At 46.1% G+C, this 17,722-nt stretch overlaps 1 protein-coding gene across 4 annotated transcripts in view; it reads left to right on the forward strand.

Annotated features, from left to right (window-relative positions):
* The window catches only part of LOC119979442 (VPS10 domain-containing receptor SorCS1-like), a 1,177,426-nt gene that overhangs the window by 1,133,195 nt on the left and 26,509 nt on the right, over positions 1–17,722 (forward strand). For all 4 annotated transcript variants that reach the window (XR_005463722.1, XM_038821670.1, XM_038821672.1 and 1 more), the window contains exons 24-25: positions 722–821; positions 4,638–4,743. Coding sequence is in view for 3 of the 4 variants with exons in the window: in XM_038821670.1 (XP_038677598.1) it covers positions 722–821; positions 4,638–4,743 (206 nt within the window). In the remaining variant the exon portion in view is untranslated. The remainder of the gene's footprint in view (positions 1–721; positions 822–4,637; positions 4,744–17,722) is intronic.

Below are 17,722 nucleotides of genomic sequence, written 5' to 3' on the forward strand. Positions count from 1 at the left end.
CCAGCCAAAGATGTCCCAAGACCAGATTCACAGGGGTACCTTACCTCCCCAAAGGGGTACTCTAGCTATCCAATTGAATTAACAAAGTGTACGCCTGCTCCTGGTCACTTTGGGTTTCACAGTGTTGACCGACCATAATCCCACTTCTGTGTAGGAAGCTGGTGATATAAATTTAATGACTTATCGCTACCTGCCTCCATACAATGTGAATGCCCCAAATGTGTCCCACCCCCATTCATCACCCCGTAAATATGGGAAGTGCTGTGTTCAGAGGGGGGTGGTTGGTGGGAGGAGGGGGGGAGATTGTGGAGGGGAAAGGGGGGTGGGGGGTTAGTAATTGGCCAGCTCCACTATTTTCACCGAAATGGCGAGTCTTGTTTGACATGGCGGTAACCTGGGCCAGGGTCTCTGTTACAGCTGTGTGGGCAGTTTTAAATGATGACGTATTGGTAACCTATGTTCAGAGCACCTAATAGCAGACTACAGAATAAGTTAAGACAGAAGAAAAAGATGTACCATGCAAATCCATGCTCTATAAAAATGTTACTGATTATAAGTGTAAAATGTATATTGGAGCAGAATAAAGTGTGAACAGGAAGGACCTTGCAATTCAGCTTAGATGGAGGAAGGACTATTGACTTTTATTTTAACAGTACTTTGGTAACTGCATTTGCTGATGACATGAATGTGGAAATATCTCACACTGATGTTTCTCCCTCAGATTTTAGAGATGGTGATCCACACACTTAATCAGAATCGGGTTCAGTTTGAACTAAAGCCTGGTATTCAGATCATTGTTTCGACTGCTCATCTTACATTAGGTAAGTATGTCAATCACACACAAAATATCAAGTTTTATTGTGCAGTGACCCTGATGTTATCTTCTGGGCAGGCTGTCAAAGTTAGCCTCTGAAAGCAAGGCTTTCAACACTATTTTTAAAATCTAAATGAGCATCTTCTGCGACCTTTGTGGGCAGGGTTTCTGAAAGCAGTATTGAGGCAATAATTCCATGGTTCCAGATATTCCGGAGAATGACTTAGGCTGCGGCCTAATATTGATAGCGCTTTTCTTACATATTAACCCTCAACTACAGGGGCCGGAAACTGGCCTTTGCCATCAAGCCAAAACTGGCTTGTGGTCAATCAGCTACCAATTTTTTACCGTGTCTGATCTTTTTCCCACTGACGTTCACAGAAGAACAATTCAAACACTCGATGGACTAAAGTTTCTATTTTTTTTCCTAAGTGCTGGACCTGGCGAGAAAATCAATGTTCATCTCACCAGCCGCACAATTGGCTTTTCTCTCCATATTTTCCAGCACTTAGTAAAACAAAATGCAGGAGGAGTTTCTCACATCGTCGCGCTGGCAGGGCAGGGCCTGATAGAGTCAGCAGCGTCAGCACTCCACAGATCTATTTTGAACAACTAAGGGGCAATTTAACATGGCCAATCCACCTACCCCGCACATCTTTTGGGTTGTTGGGGTGAAACCCAGAGAGAATCTGCCAACTCCACACCGACAGTGACCCAGGGCTGGGTTCGAACCTGGATCCTTGCCATCATGAGGCAGTGGTGCTAGCCACTATGACACCGTGCTGCCCTCTAGAGATTTTTAAAGGGCCACCAGATCTTAAAAATTAAAAACAAAATGATGATTCCCCCCCCCCACAAACATGGAGACACCCCCCCCATGCTCATGTTGCCAGCCCTCCTCTGACCCCCCCCCACATCGACGCTACCCCTTTAACTTAACCCCTTTCCCTGTATGATCTGTCTCCCAAACTCCTTTTTTTTTGTTGCACTTTTTCCCAGTAATTAAGACTTAACAAACCATTAAAATTGAATACACTTGATTGAACAAACTCTAATTTCTATCGCACATTTATTCAGTATCTATCACGTAAGTACCCCAACAACACAGCCTTTCGTGATTCCAATGCCTAGTTTCTCAGTGAGCGATTACGCAGCTTCTAGAGAAGCAGGTCAACTCGAACCGCACCATCCTGATAGCTGCATTTATCTGCCCACGTGCTATCACTGGGAGTTGTAGCAGTTCTGAAACGGTGACTGCTGATAGCTCCATCATTATTTTTGCCACAAAATCCTGACTGATGTAAAATTCTTGCCTCCTTTCCACTTCTTCCTGGCTCCTGGTGTCTCTTTGGAAGGAAGAAGCCACTTTAAAACAAATTGGACGTGACTGGTTTCAGAGGAATGAAAATCGGGACAGTCACAATCACGTCAACCTTTAGCCTGCCCATATTGGCCTGGGATGCTGACGACTGAATGGAGGAACATACAAAATTGTAGCAGAAGTAGGCCACTCGGCCCTTCGAGCCTGCTCTGTCATTCAATAAGATCATGGCTGATCTGTCTGTTGAGTTCCACATCCCCACCTTTGATTCCCTTTGCCAAGAAAAATCTATCTGCCTTTGCCTTAAAAAATATGCAGTGAGCCCCACTTCAATGTTTCTGCTGCAGAGAGTTGCCCTCTGAGAGAAAAAAAATCTCCTAATCTCTGTCATATAAGGGCGACCCCTAATTTTTTAACCATGTCCCCAACCCTGATTTTCCTATATAATGGGGGCTGGTTTCGCACAATGTGCTAAACAGCTGGCTTGTAAAGCAGAACAAGGCCAGCAGCGCGAGTTCAATTCCCGTACCAGCCTCCCCGAACAGGCGCCGGAATGTGGCGACTAGGGGCTTTTCACAGTAACTTCATTTGAAGCCGACTTGTGACAATAAGCGATTTTCATTTCATAATGAGGAACTGAAGGCCCCTCTGCCCTTAATTTAAAAAGAACCCAGCACATAGATGGGAGCTGGAGAAATCCTGCTTTTAATTAACTGGCATAATTTGTTCTTTAAATAATGCTCATTTTCAGACTCCTCCTCATATAATGTTGAGGTAGCAGAGAGCATGTTAGGGAGGATTCCTGCAAGTATACAAATTAGTGTCTAAGCAATACATGTGCTTAAGATTTCATTATAATTACAAAGCAATGAAATATTTCTGTGATATTTGACATTGTGATTTTTAGCTACATTGAAGTGTCCACAATGAGACAATAAAACATTACAACAACGATTAAACACCAAGAAATTATCTTAACCATCTGCTAGATTTGCCACAATTGATCATAATGAAAACTAGCTTCCTCACCCAGAATTGCTGCAATTTCATTCTAGATGGCTAATCTAAGATAGATCAAGAAAACCTACCTCATCTGTGCTGTGACCTTGTGAATCATTTCATTCAAGCTCATGTTTGATTGCGATTAAAGAGGTGTATTCATCATATTAGCATTACTTTAGGCCAGATGTTATTGTATTTTCATCGGTGTGTTATGGGACTGAGAGAGAAGATGATAATTTTCTTGCACTGCTGGCTTGCCAAGAGAAGGCATGAGCTGTCATGTTTTCAGGGCAAGTCCTCAGGTTGTTTTGGAATTTGAATTTGCATTCAGGCCATCCACAGATCGAATCATGTGAATTAGACTCTGAAATCTCAACGCTACCCACAGCCACCACCCCAAAGATACATGTTTGCAGAAGGAGCTCTTCTAAACCCCGAGGAAGCAGACTCCTTAAGTTCTGTCTCCCTAAATTATTTCAAAAGTCAACAGTATAGGTGGATGTGTTCATCTGTCCGCACTCCCACTGTTCTCAAACATACAGCAAGGGAAATGGGCGGTGGGAGTGATGAACAACCACCGGGCCGCAAGAGGAATCAGACAACTACAAATATAAATATAAGATTACAATTTAGTGGAGAAACCAATATCTGAACTAATTGTATATCCCACACTGGCAGTGTCATTTTTTTCAAAAGTAAACGTGAATTATTAATTTTGACAAAATCACCTCTGCCTGCTTGAAAGCTCATTTACATTTAAAAAAAAATGTTTTTATGTTTCCAATTAAGGGGCAATTTAGCGCGGCCAATCCACCTACCCTGCACATCTTTGGATTGCGGGGGTGAAACCCATGCAGACACAGGGAGAATGTGCAAACTCCACACGGACAGTGACGGTGCGGCTGATATCGCGCCCTCGGGTCCTCGGTGCCACGAGGCAGCAGTGCTAACTACTCCGCCACCGTGCTGCCCCGAAAAGCAAGCTCAGGACTCAGAGCTCAAAACCGTATGATGGGGCTGCAGTTGGAATTGGAGACAAAGATCGTTGTCATGTCCGGGACTCAATAGCAGGGCATCTCAGCTGGCATGAAACGACCACGTCACCAGAAATGGATGTCACATATGGTTATTTGCAGGTTTTATTTATTTTACTTATTTTGGTTCGCCATTGTTTCTTTCCTTAACTATTGCACCCATTTTCCGTGGCGACCTTGGTTAGGTATGCCTTTCCTACGGCAAGCCCCTGGAACTCTTATAGAGACTGTCCCTGTTTCCATGCCAACCAGATTTCCGATACCCAACTGGGTTTGAGTCATTTTGAACCCAGAATCCAAACTAACTGATGCTTTTGTCAGGTGAAAAGAAAATCCACCGGGGTTATTACGAGTGCAATGACGAGTGTCTTAAGAGTTGATCCAAATCCTTCTTCCTGTTTGGTACTTTCCACAAAGACATTGACAGTTGTGTAAGATGCGTTTGTCAACTTCTCTTGTCTTGCAGCCCCTCTCGTGGATTCTAGCCCAGGACACAGTGGCTCTGCATTGTTGATGCTGTTATCTTTGGCCTTTGTTGGCCTCGCAGTTTTTGTAATATACAAGTTTAAAAGGTAAGTATTGCTGCTTGACCGCCTGCGGTACTCCAGTGAGTGCGGTCTTGTATAAATAGATTATGTGAAGCATTTTGGAATGCTAATTTTCCAGCACGGCTTCCAAAGTTAAGATTTCACAAAATTACGATGAGATTGGGAGCTTTGCTGTCTCATTGAATGCTAAGTTTGCTAACCTCTACAGTTTTCCCCATGTTGTTAAGAAGGTCCATTGATAGCTTGTGGCCCTCCTGCTCAATGCTAGACGATGCAATGCAAAAAAAAAAATTACCAAAGATATGTATTTTCATTCACGTTCTTTGCAATTTGTTTTTCTGTGCTTTTGGGATGCTATGTGGTGAAATTCCTCTTCCAATAAAAAGGAGGAAGACGCTCATTTTTCAGCCCCACGTTCAGCCAAACGGCATTCCTCGGAACACGTAGAAATCAGAGATTTGTTTGGTGAGGCATTGATTGCTGAGCGGTTGATATTTTCTTGATGTGTCCTGAGAGGAATTTTACTCTTCTTCAGTCCCTTTGCTTTTTAACAACAAAATCATGGGGTTGATTTTCACCTTTACCACCTGTGTGTTTAGCATCACCTGGATAGAGCACAGTAAATAAAATCTGCTGGTGAGGATCCACCAATTCCTCAGAGAACCCCCTTGATCTTTCTGGCACTGAAATTAACAGTCAGGTGGGTTTTGTTATTACGATCATGTCCGCCAAATGTTTTTCTTCTACGCAGGTGATGCTCAACACCTGGATGATAACGGTGAACGTCGACCTTTTTGCTACGTGAAATCGGGTTAAATCCTGTAATTTAAAACAATTACAAAACGGGAGCCACTACCTCAACTGAGCGTTCCGTGATTTGATCTCTTGCTTCTCTGTCACATCTGACTGGACTGACTTACTAACATTACCTCGAATCTAACTCCCTCCTTCCTGTGGGTGAATGATGTCCCAAGCTGGCTTGTGCGACCGTCTAACATTTCCCTCAGCCCACATACCAATGACCATTCCAGTCCTGCTTACCCCAACCCTCCTCATCAAAAACGTTACCAAGAGGGCAATATTCTTGCAAGGGTTGGAAGTTACCAACTTTAGGGCGTAATATAATTATTCTGATGCAATTTCGGATGAGGCACTGAAAGATCTGATAATTATTTCACATGATTTGAGTGACTGATTGATTGATTGATTTGATTTATTATCACATGTACCAAAGTACAGTCAAAAGTATTTTTTGTGGCCAAGGAAATGTACACAATACGTATACAGTAGAAAAAAAAGAATAGTAGATAGTTACAGTGAATGCGAAAAAGTACACAGTACATTGACAAATAGTGATTGGTTACAGTGCGGAACAAGGGCCAAACAAAGCAAATACGATATGAGCAAGAATAGCATAAGGCGTTGTGAATATTGTCTTACAGGGAACAGATCTGTCTGAGGGAGAGTCGTTGAGGAGTTTAGTAGCTGTGGGGATGAAGCTGTTCCTAAGTCTGGATGTACAGGTCTTCATCCTAATTACGGGTCTTTCCATTCTAATTACCTTTATTATAAATTAATCCAGGGAGCTGACTAAAGAAATTGCCCTGTACCTAATGTAAAGGAGCAATAGTTAATAGTATAATTAATTACTTACTGCAGTACTGGATTCCTCAACCAGCCTCTGGTAAATTCCAGAAACACAATGCAGGAAGAGAGGGTGACAGCAAATTATCATGACTAATAATGATCAACAAAGCAGCATGGATGGTGAATGTGTACGGTGCATGATTGGAACTACAGAACAGCCATTTAAAGGGAATGCAAGAGATTTTTCTTGGTGTTCCTTGGATTGTCGGCAGTGAATAGCGGAAGCCTGCGAGATTTCTGACGTAACTAATTTTCCAATATTGAATGACCCGGGTGATCCGATGTACCTGATCATGCAAATCTTTGTCAGGGGAAGGCAACAAGACAGGTACTTAAGGTGGTGATAAAGGCATATGGGATTCTTGCCTTGATTAGCCGAAGCATAGAATATAAGAACAGGAAGGTTATGATGAAGCTGTATAAAATGCTCATTAGGCCACAGCTAGAGAACTATGTGCCGTTCTGGTCACCACACTGTCGGAAGGAGGTGATTGCACTGGAAAAGGTACAAAGGAGGTTCACCAGGATGTTGCCTGGGCTGGAGCTATGGGAGAAGCTGGTTAGGCTGGGGTTATTTTCCTTGGAGCAGAGAAGGCTGAGGGGGTTCCTCATCGAGGTGTGCAAAATTGTGAGGGATATAGATAGGGTCGATAGGAATGAACTTTTCCCCTTAACAGAGGGGTCAATAATCAGGAGAATAGGTTTAAGGTAAGGGGCAGGAGATTTAGAGGGGATTTGAGGAAAAGCTTTTCTCCGAGATGGGTGGTGGGAATCTGGCGCTCACTGTCTGAAAAGGTGGTAGAGGCAGAAACCTTCATAACATTTAAGAGGCATTTAGATGAGCACTTGAAACCCATGGGGGATTCTCGGGGGATTCTCCAAAATGGAGACCAAGTGTTCATGTTTCACGACGACGCGAAACAGGCCCGGGAGCGACTGATTGTGTCCCCCACAGGGGGCCAGCACGGTGCTGGAGCTGTTCACGCCACTCCAGCCTCCCTTTCCAGTGCCAAATGGGTGCTGCGCCAACCCACGCATGTGCGGGGGACTTCTTCAGCGTGCCGGCCCCGACTCAACATGGCGTCGGGGTTCAGGGGCCGGCCGTGCAACAAAGTAGGCCCGGGGGGGGGGGGGGGGGGGGGGGGGGGGGGGGGGGGGGGGGGAGAACAGGTGGGACTCTGTCGTATCCGCGCGGTCGCTCGGCACATCCGGGCCGGAGACTTGGCGGCCCCACCAATTCCAGCGGCCGGCGCCTCGTCAAACGCACCGTCGCAAATGCCGCCGATTCTCTGCACCTCGGAGAATCGCGCGCCGGCGTCGGGACATCGTGGCGCGGTTGCGGCGATTCTCCGGCCTGGCGCAGGGCTCGGAGAATCACTCCGCATAGCATACAAAACCTTGGACCAAGTGCTGGAAAATGGGATTAGAATAGATAGGTGCTTGATGGCCGGCACATACCCGATGGGCCAAAGGGCCTCTTTCTATACTGTAAAACGCGATGACTCTTAGGAAATCTCCCCGACACATTTGTTGCAGTTTTTGAAAACTTACCTTTGGACAGAACACAATAGAGATCTCTTTCAGCTCAGTGGGCTAGACAGCTGGTTTGTGATACAGAACAAGGCCAGCAGCGGGGGTTCAATTCCCCGACCAGCTGAGAATTCTGAATTCTCCCTCCGTGCACCCGAACAGGCGCCGGAATGTGGTGACGAGGGGACTTTCACACTAACTTCATTGCAGTATTAATGTAAGCCTACTTGTGACAATAAAAAGGTTTTATTTATTTATTTAACTTTTAACGAGAGTGTAGAAGTGATGATGGTGGATTGACTACCCCTTACACAGTTTGTTGTTACCCCTGGTCGGATTTATTCTTGAGAGCTTTATCCATGAGCTCTCTTGTCCAACCCTGCCACCAAGCTCCCATGCTGCCTGGCCAACATGTCCATCCTCACAGAACACCACATTCCCACACCGATTGGGAAACAAACAATGCTATTGTTATCCTAAAGAATGATTCTTTTAAAAAAAATAAATTTAGAGTGGCCAATTAATTTTTTCAATAAAGGGGCAATTTAGTGTGGCAAATCCACCTACTCTGCACATCTTTGGGTTGTGGGTGCGAAACCCACGCAAACACAGGGAGAATGTGCATATTTACACGGACAGTGACCCAGAGCCGGGATCGAACCTGGGACCATGGCGTCGTGAGGCAGTAGTGATATCCACTGCGCCACCGTGCTGCCCCAAAGCATGATTCTTGACCTTCAAGTCAGACAACCCTGTTCGCACCATCTCCAATGTTTATTTTTGAATCGATTTGCTTTTAAATGCACTAATTGGGCGGGATTCACCGGAATCGGCGAATTGGCCTGATGCGACCCCCCCCCCCCCCCCCCCCCCCCCCGTCTACCAGCCAGGTCCAGGTCCCACCGTGTGGGACCATGTCCAATCCATGCCGGCGGGACTGGCCAGAGACCGACGGCCACTCGGCCCATCGGGTCCCGGAGAATGGCCTATTTATGCCCCGAGGTCTTATGGTCTTATGGAAGGAAAATCATTAATTTTCATGTGCTATCTCTGCTGATAATGCAAAGCCCAGCAGCACAGCCAACCATGAACAGTAATTATGTTGTACATTCTTTGAATGGAAGGAATTATCCAAATTCACCAAAATTGAACGTAGCTTCAACCTACTACATTTTTAATTGTGTTACATTATTGCTGACACTTAGTGGCTCAAGTGAAACCTGGTTGAAAGTTGCAGTCAAGATTCCAGTCACTGACAATGGAACATGGGGATAGGTGTCAAGGATTGCACAATACAAATGGAAGCAGCTCAGCAGCTAGAGATTAGGGGGCCGATGTGGAGAAAATGTGGAGAAACGACTGTGAGAATGCAAACCAGTGGCTATTAACACAAGACAGCTGCAAATACATTCAACAGGAAAATAAGGAGACTTTTATTTGCACTGTGAGTGGATTGGATGTGGAACTCAGTACCACAGGGAGGAATTGAAAACGATAGAACATGCAGTGCAGAAGGAGGCCATTCGGCCCATCGAGTCTGCACCGACCCACTTAAGCCCTATCCCAGTAACCCAATAACCCCTCCTAACCTTTTTTTGGTCACTAAGGGCAATTTATCATGGCCAATCCACCTAACCTGCACGTCTTTGGACTGTGGGCGGAAACCGGAGTAAACCCATGCAGACACGGGGAGAACGTGCAGACTCCGCACAGACAGATGACCCAGCGGGGAATCGAACCTGCGACCCTGGCGCTGTGAAGCCACAGTGCTAATCACTTGTGCTCCCGTGCTGCCCCCACACTGGAGATAGCTGGAGATGTTTTCAAAAGGAAACTAGGCAGGGACATGAGAGCAAAGGGACGAAAACGATGCTTGAAATGAGTTTGATGGCAAGGGAGGAGACTCACTGCAGTGCAGACATCAACAAGCATAGACTAGTTAGCCGAGTAACTGTATGTCCGAGTAAAATTCTATGTAATTTCAAGGAATTGGCTGGGTATGGGTGTGAAGATGAAATGTCTAATAACCACACACTAGCTTACAAAACACTTATAGGTAAAATACCTGGATGAGTACTTGGCTATGGGCCAAGTGCTGGCAAATCGGATTAGGATTGGCAGATCAGGTGTCTTTCATGCGGCGGTGCAGACTCAATGGGCCGAAGAGCATTTACTGCACTGTATTTTTCTGTGATTCTGTAAAGTGCAATAACAATGGCCAGTGTTCAGAAACCGTCGGCATAACATTAAATTTTAGCTTATCGATAATTCAACACCCCTTCTCTATAACATACTCAAATATGGCAAATTTAATATAGCATGTCATTAACAGCTTCCTCAATAATATATGCTTTTTTACTTAATAATCTAATTTACAAATGAACAGTAACAAAACATTATTAGCCCTTAGTGTTCAGATGTACAAAGATCAAGGAGGTGTAAGGTATTTTACACCCGAGGATTCAAAAACATCACTGGATTTTCTTACTTTCCTTATGAGGAAATGATACCAAATAAAAGAATGAATTTTCTATTTAACCCATAACTGAAGTGACCCTACGTCACTTTTTGTTGCTTTATTTTAACCCAATCTTTTTGGATTCAGAAGACTTTAAAAGAAGCCTTCGTCCACTCTAGTTCAGCCGTCATGTACAATACAATCCCCCCCCAGGAAGAATATCACCTGGAGACGCTGCAGCGCTGTTCAATGAATGGTCTTCCAGACATATAAAATCCCATCCTTGGGCCCTTTTCCAGAGAACTGACCGTTTTCCAGTTCTCTGTTGCCTCCTGTATGGTATCTGAAGGCAGGTCCTTGGCTGGCCGCTGTCTGTTGATCTTCATCTTGAGTCCATTTTTGGATGATTTTGCCAGGGGCAGAGCGAGGAGGCAGGACCCAACTCCACCTCAGCCAGAATATAAATTGAACCCACGCTGTTGGTGTTATTGCAAACCACGCACAAGCCATCTGACCAACTGAGCTAACCAGCCCAAGAGGTTCAGATCAATATTTTCACAGTTTTGTGTTAGATTCACAGAAGTGAAAGCCATGAATGTAATCTTGGACTGGCCGACGCTGTTGCATTGGCACAATGAGGCAAAATGCTATACTCACAAAGCTATTGGCAAAACTGGGACAGCAAGCTTCGGACGGTGGCACCTGCTCACAACCCGAGTTGCTCTGCAGTTTCCATGTAAATAACGGCAAGTGTCAGTAACCTCATTGTTACTTTTGCATCAAGTTTTAGCCGACTGCCTCACCCACTTGTATTCCAACCTGTCTTCTAAATGGAAAACTACTCATCCTTCCAGCTGAATCGATACTTGTCATTCTTCCCTCCGAAATGAAAAACTTCACATTTTCCCATGTAAACATTCTTGAAGGGTGGATGAGCTCTGTTTACGTGTCAAGATCTGAAATTTTATAATTTTATAAAGTACCCTCTCTTCGATTATGAAAGAAACAGGCTTAACCTGTCTGTGAGAGTTAAGAAAAGAAACATCATGTGCTGGACTGCTTTGATTAACAGGCCATCTGGTGTAGGTTAGAAAGAAATTACTGTCTGCTTTTGCAGATTTCATTGAGGTCTTTGATGACATTCCCAAAGTATTCCATTATGATTGTTTGTTGAGTTTCAAAAGCTACAGTTATCCCTGCAGGAGTTTCTAAGTTCCCAGAACAATTGATAGTTTAAAGAGAATGTTAAATGATTATCTGCCTTCATGTGAGATCGGAATAGAAGTTTGTTTGTTTTCATAAGAGGTCAGTACTTCAGGTGTAAAATATTTGAATGGGTTTCATGAATGGGAAATTTCTGTTCCCATTAGCAAATGTGTATGAATGAAAGCTGTATTATTGCTCGAAGTTGTTTTTTTCATCCCCATGTGGTTCCTGAGGTCTGCTCCTGGAGGATACTGACTGAGTGGCTATTGGGAAGGCATGGGATATGAGGGGGTAAGGTGCATGTGCTGGAATGGTAGGGGCCATGGGGGTAAGGGATGGCATGGGATGTGGGTGGGGGTGCATATTGGCATAGAGGGGCCATGGGTTGGTAGGTTGGGGGGGGGGGGGATGCAAGGCTGTAAGTAGTGAGGGATTGAGTTCATAACAGCTGCTAAAACAGCTGGGATATAGTCCCAGAGAACCAAGCTGGGCCTTCTAACCGTCCTACCTCGGCACACTCCCGGCCTCATGGTCACCTGTAACCCTCTTTCAGAGTCAGTGGGCCCAACTCTGTCCCATCCACACCTTTCTGGAGTGAAAATTGGGACCAGTGGCACCAATGGGAAAATTGGGACCAACTTTGAACCAGGGCGCGTCTGCCAAGTCAAGAAATTTGCTGACATGAGCTACCCTTCTCAGTAACTAAAATCTAGCCCATGGTCTCAATGCAACTAATGCATTCAGAGAATGATTGTTCTGGTTTGCAAGAATGTCAAAAGTGAATTCTTCTTGGTGGAGAGCCCTAGCTTTAGGTTTGTCGCATGAGCCTCTCTTTACTCTTGGGCCTCGACAAACCCTCTTAGCCCACCATCCCTCCCCACGGTGTGTGGACAGGTAAAGAAGTGACTGGTGGTTGAGAACACTTCTCGAGACATACCAATAAAAAACATGCATCAAACAAGCATCTTTTCAGGATAATCTACACAACTGAAAGAACCTCAGGTTCTCTGGAATGCTTACTACACCCTTGCAGAATCTGACACTGGTTTGTCTGGCCTTGTAAGCAGTCCAGTGTTGTCTGCCTGCAGCCCAGCCAGCTGACGAAGTATCCAACTGTGACTCAGGCTAACCAGAAATAGAATTCACATTGCAGAAGGAGGCCATTCAGCCCATCGAGTCTGCACCTGCTCTTTTTTGAAAGAGCACCCTACCCAAGCCCACACCGCCACCCTTTCAAACTCTGTCTTTCAAACTCTGTGGGCGCGATTCTCCCACACAGGGAGAAATCGTAAGGCTGGCGTCAAATCCGGGCGGGTTTGACGCCAGCCCCCCCCCTCCCCGACCGGGAACCGATTCTGGTCCCCGGTCGGGGCTAGCATGCCGCCGCCGTAAAGTCCGGCATCGCGGGCTTAACGAATTTCGTTAAGCCCGCTTGCCAGACTTTGCGCCGGCTGACGCGTCATATGACGTCAGCCGCGCATGCGCGGATTGGAAGACTCCAACCCGCGCATGCACGGATGACGTCACCGCGCATTTGCGCAAAACCCGCGCATGTGCGGGCCGGGATGCCCCTCAGCCGCCCCGCGAAGTGATACAGCGGGGCGGTGGAAGGACAAAGAGTGCGCGGGTATCGGACCCGCTGCCCGCGATCGGTGGGCACCGATCGCGGGCCCATGGCACCCTTGGCACGGCCGTGGTACTGCCGTGCCAATCGGTGCCATGGTTTTAAAAATCGGCACTTTACGGCCGTTTTTACGAACGGCCAGACCAGGTGTGTTTGTCGTTCGTAAAAACAGCCGTAAAGGGCTTGGGACTCGGCCCATCGGCCAGCTGAGAATCGCTGCTGGCCGTAAAAAAACGGCGGCAGCGATTCGTATCGGGAGTCGGGCGTGGGGGGGGGGGGAGAATAGCGGGAGGGCGTCGGACTAGTGTGGCCGTAAAATTTTACGACCCCCGCTATTCTCCGCACCGTCGTGAGTGCGGAGAATTGCGCCCTGTATGTATGGAATAGAAACCTTGCCAGTTGGACCAAATGAGCTATATTTGTGCTGTAAATGCTTCACGACACAGCGAAGGCACCTTACAAATCAGAGTTTACCACAGAAACCCACAGCCCGTTCCACTGGTCCATTTTTCTCTGGGAAAGGAATCATTTCCTGACGTTACGCAGAATGATTCTCCGCATTGATCTCAGAATTACTGGGAATGTCATTTACATTTTTTTCCTTTTTATTCATTGAATGGGATGTGGGGTTTGTGGCGATTGTCCCTTGATGGGTAACACAGCAGATGGGGGTCACCTGGTTTGGAAGACTAATTGGCACTGAGAGTGGGTAATCACTCGAGGGGGTGGAGTTCTCTCTTAGGTAGAAGACATGTAGCAGACAGGTAGGGACTGGAGCAGCTGGTGGGCTGCTTTAGGGCAGCCGGGTCATTGCTGGCCTCTGTACAGTTTTTCTTGCTAATAAATACCTTGTGTGTTTTTAATGAAGTCTGTGAACTTGCATTGTTACATGAGTATCACTGAAAAGGCCAATATTCATTACTCAGACTTAATTGTCCTTTAAATAGTGGTGTCCCAGTCCATGTGGTGTAGGACAACCATCAGGTTAGGTAGAGAGTTCCCCAGATTTTCCCCCAGTGACAATGATATAGTTCCAAATCAGGGTGGTGTGTGGCTTGGAGGGGAACATGTGGTGATGCTCCCCTGTGTCTCTTATCACTGTCCTTCCAAGGTTTGGAAGGTGCTGTTGAAGAAGTTGTGAAGTTGTTGTGGTGTATCTTGTACAAGGTGCACACTGATAGCACTGTGCAATAGTGATGGCGGGATTCAATATTTAAGATGATGGATGGGGTATGCGGAACAAATGGGCTCCATTATCTTGCTCCATGTCAAGCTCGTTGAGTGTTGTTGGAGCTGCACTCATTTAAACAAGTAGAGAGTATTCCTTCACACTGCTGAGTTGTCGATGATGGACAGGCTTTGGGAGTCAGGAGGTTTGATGCTCACCTCAGAGTTCCCATCCTCTGACCTGCTCTTGTAGCCACAGTATTTATATGGCTGGTCCAATTCAGTTTTTGGTCAATAATAGTAACCCCAGAATGTTGATAACGGGGGATTTAACAGTTGTAATGCTGTTGAATGTCAAGGAGAGACAGTTAGATTCTCTCTAGTTGGAAATGCTTGGCATGACAAAAATGTTAGTTGCCATTTATCAGCCCAAGCCTGAATGTTGTCCAGGTCTTGCTGCAAGTGTTTACAAACTGCTTCATTATCTGAGGAGTTGCAAATGGACATGACCACCTCTACTTCTGACCTTATGATGGAAGGAAAGTCATTGATGAAGCAACAGAAGATGCTTGCATCTATAGGGCACAGTCTTGAGGACCTCCTAGTCTGAAATGATTGCCCTCCAACAACCACGGCCATTTTCCTTTGGGCAAGGTGTGACTGCAACGAGCAGAGAGTTTTCTCCTCAATTTCCATTGACTTCTACTTTACTAAGGTTTCCTGATGACCAAATGCTGCCCTGATATCAAGGGCAGTCACTCTCCCCCCAGCTCTGGAGTGCAGTTCTTTGTCCATTGTTTTGGTCCAAGGCTGTAATGAGGACAGGAGATGTATGGTCCTGACAGAGTCCAAACTGAGCATCAGTGAACAGGTTATTGCTAATAAAGTGCCGCTTGATCCCACTGTCAACGACACTTTACATCACTTTGCTGATGATATCAAGTAGACTGGTAATTGACTGGATTTGATATACCCAGGACATACAGGACATACCTGGGCAATTTTCCACTTTGCCAGGTCGATAGATGCCAGTGTTGTACCTGTGCTGGAACAGCATGAGGTACCACTAGTCCTGGAGAATGAGTTTTCAGCATGACAGATAGTCATTGCGACCCATAGCTTTGGAGGTATCCAATGACTTTAGCTGTTTCTTAATATCCCAGGAAATAAATCCAATTGGCTGAAGACTGGGAACTGTGATGCTGGAGACTTCAGGATGAGGGATCATCCACTCAACACGTAACTGAAGATGGGTGCAAGCGTTTCATAGAATCGTAGAATTAGCAGTGCAGAAGGAGGCCATTTGGCCCATCGAGTCTGCACCGGCTCTTGGAAAGAGCACCCTACCCAAGGGCGACACCTCCACCTTATCCCCATAACCCAGTAACCCCACCCAACACTAAGGGCAATTTATCATGGCCAATCCACCTAACCTGCACATCTTTGGACTGTGGGGGGAAACCGGAGCACCCGGAGGAAACCCACGCACACACGGGGAGGATGTGCAGACTCCACACAGACAGTGACCCAAGCTGGAATCGAACCTGGGACCCTGGAGCTGTGAAGCAATTGTGCTATCCACAAGGCTACCATTCTGCCCTACCATTTCAGTCTTCCTTTTCCCCTGACATACCGAGCACTGTCACAATTTAGGATGGGCACATTTGTGGAGTCTCCTCCTCATCTTGTTTGATCTTTAATTGCCACCCACCATTCAGAAATAGATGCAGGCCCAGGACCGCAGTGTTTTGATCTTATCTGTTGGCTGTGAGATCGCATACTCCTGTCTATGACATGTTGCTTCCATTGTTTAATGTATTGCAGCTTCACCAGGTTGACACCTCCTTGGTGCTGCTTCTGGAATGCTCTCCTGAACTCCTTATCAAAGCAGGTTGGTCCCCTAGATCGATGAAGTGAGGGCTATGCTGGGCCATGAGGTTACCGACTGGGGCACTTTTGTAAACGCTGTCAATCTGCTGCTTTTTGCTGGGTTCGCCTCAAATTGATGCTCCTGCCATTTGCATCTATATAGGATGGTGTCCAAATTTCCCTTGAGAACTGCCTTTATTTATGGACAATTTAATGTTCGAATCTTTTGAATCCAGGCCAATTTGGGAAATTAGATGAAAATGTCTCTCTGACCCCCCTGAGATGATGGGAATTAGTCCAAGAGGAGACTCTAGACTTGATGGATGTGGTGCAGGCCCTGCCTCGTGTATGGGGTGAGATCCATCCCAGCCATAAAAACGGCCAGCTCTCGCCTGAAGGAACCCACCAAATCAACGTTCACCACATGAGTTGACAATGCATTCCAGAGGCCTATGGGAGAAGAACCACCTCCTGACATCTCACCCATCTCTGGCCTCAAAAAAGGTTGACCAGGAAAGATTCAAGACTGGCAACTGTGATGCAGGGGACCTCAGGAAAAGGCCATGATCATCCACTCACCCCTTGACGGAATGTGGTGCAGGTTCAATTTTATTTATATCTCCGGCCAGTATGTAGAAGACTCCTCTTGTGGCTTTCTACAAGATAGCTGACAGTAGCAAGCTGAATGCTTTTGCACAGGGTTTATTGTCTCAGTTCAACAGCATAGCCATTTGGCATCGCTGTCCTCCAATCTAATCTGAAAATCTTGGTCCTTTGATGATGATTGCCTGTTTTTATCCATCTCATTTTGTATGTGAAAGGTGACCAAGCGAGGAACGATGTTTAGATCCAGAGAATCCTTACAGTGCAGAAGGAGGCCATTCAGCCCATCGAGTCTGCACCAACCCTCCGAAAGAATACTCTACCTAGGTCCACTGCCCGTCCTATCCCCGTAACCCCACACATTGATCACGGCCAATCCAACTAACCTGCACACCTGTGGGAGGAAACCAGAGCACTCGGAGGAAGCCCATACGAGCAAACGCCAGACAGTCACCCAAGGCCGGAATCGAACTTGGCTCCCTGGCACTGTGAGACACAGCGGTGCTAACCCTGTGCCAACGGTAATGGCTCAATTGGGGCTTTCCTCATTCTTTAAATGAATCACAGATTCATAGAATGTTACAGCACAGAAGGAGGCCATTTGGCCCATTGAGCCTGCACCAGCTCGTTGATATAGCTAGCTAATTAGTCACACTTCCCTTCTCTTACTCATTTTTTCCCTTCAAGCATTTATCCAATTCCCTTTAAAATTATTGAATTTGCCTCCACCAGGCAGTACATCCAAGTCACAGCAACTCAGGAATGATTCCTTATGTCGGCTCTCGTTCCTGTGTCAATCCCATTATTTCGGTGGCCTCTGGTTGCTAACCCCTTTGCCACTGGAAACAGTTTCTCCTTATTTTCTCCACCTGAAACCATTCATGATCTTGAATGCCTCC

The sequence above is a fragment of the Scyliorhinus canicula genome, chromosome 16 (assembly GCF_902713615.1).
Source record: "Scyliorhinus canicula chromosome 16, sScyCan1.1, whole genome shotgun sequence".
NCBI classification, from domain to species: domain Eukaryota; kingdom Metazoa; phylum Chordata; class Chondrichthyes; order Carcharhiniformes; family Scyliorhinidae; genus Scyliorhinus; species Scyliorhinus canicula.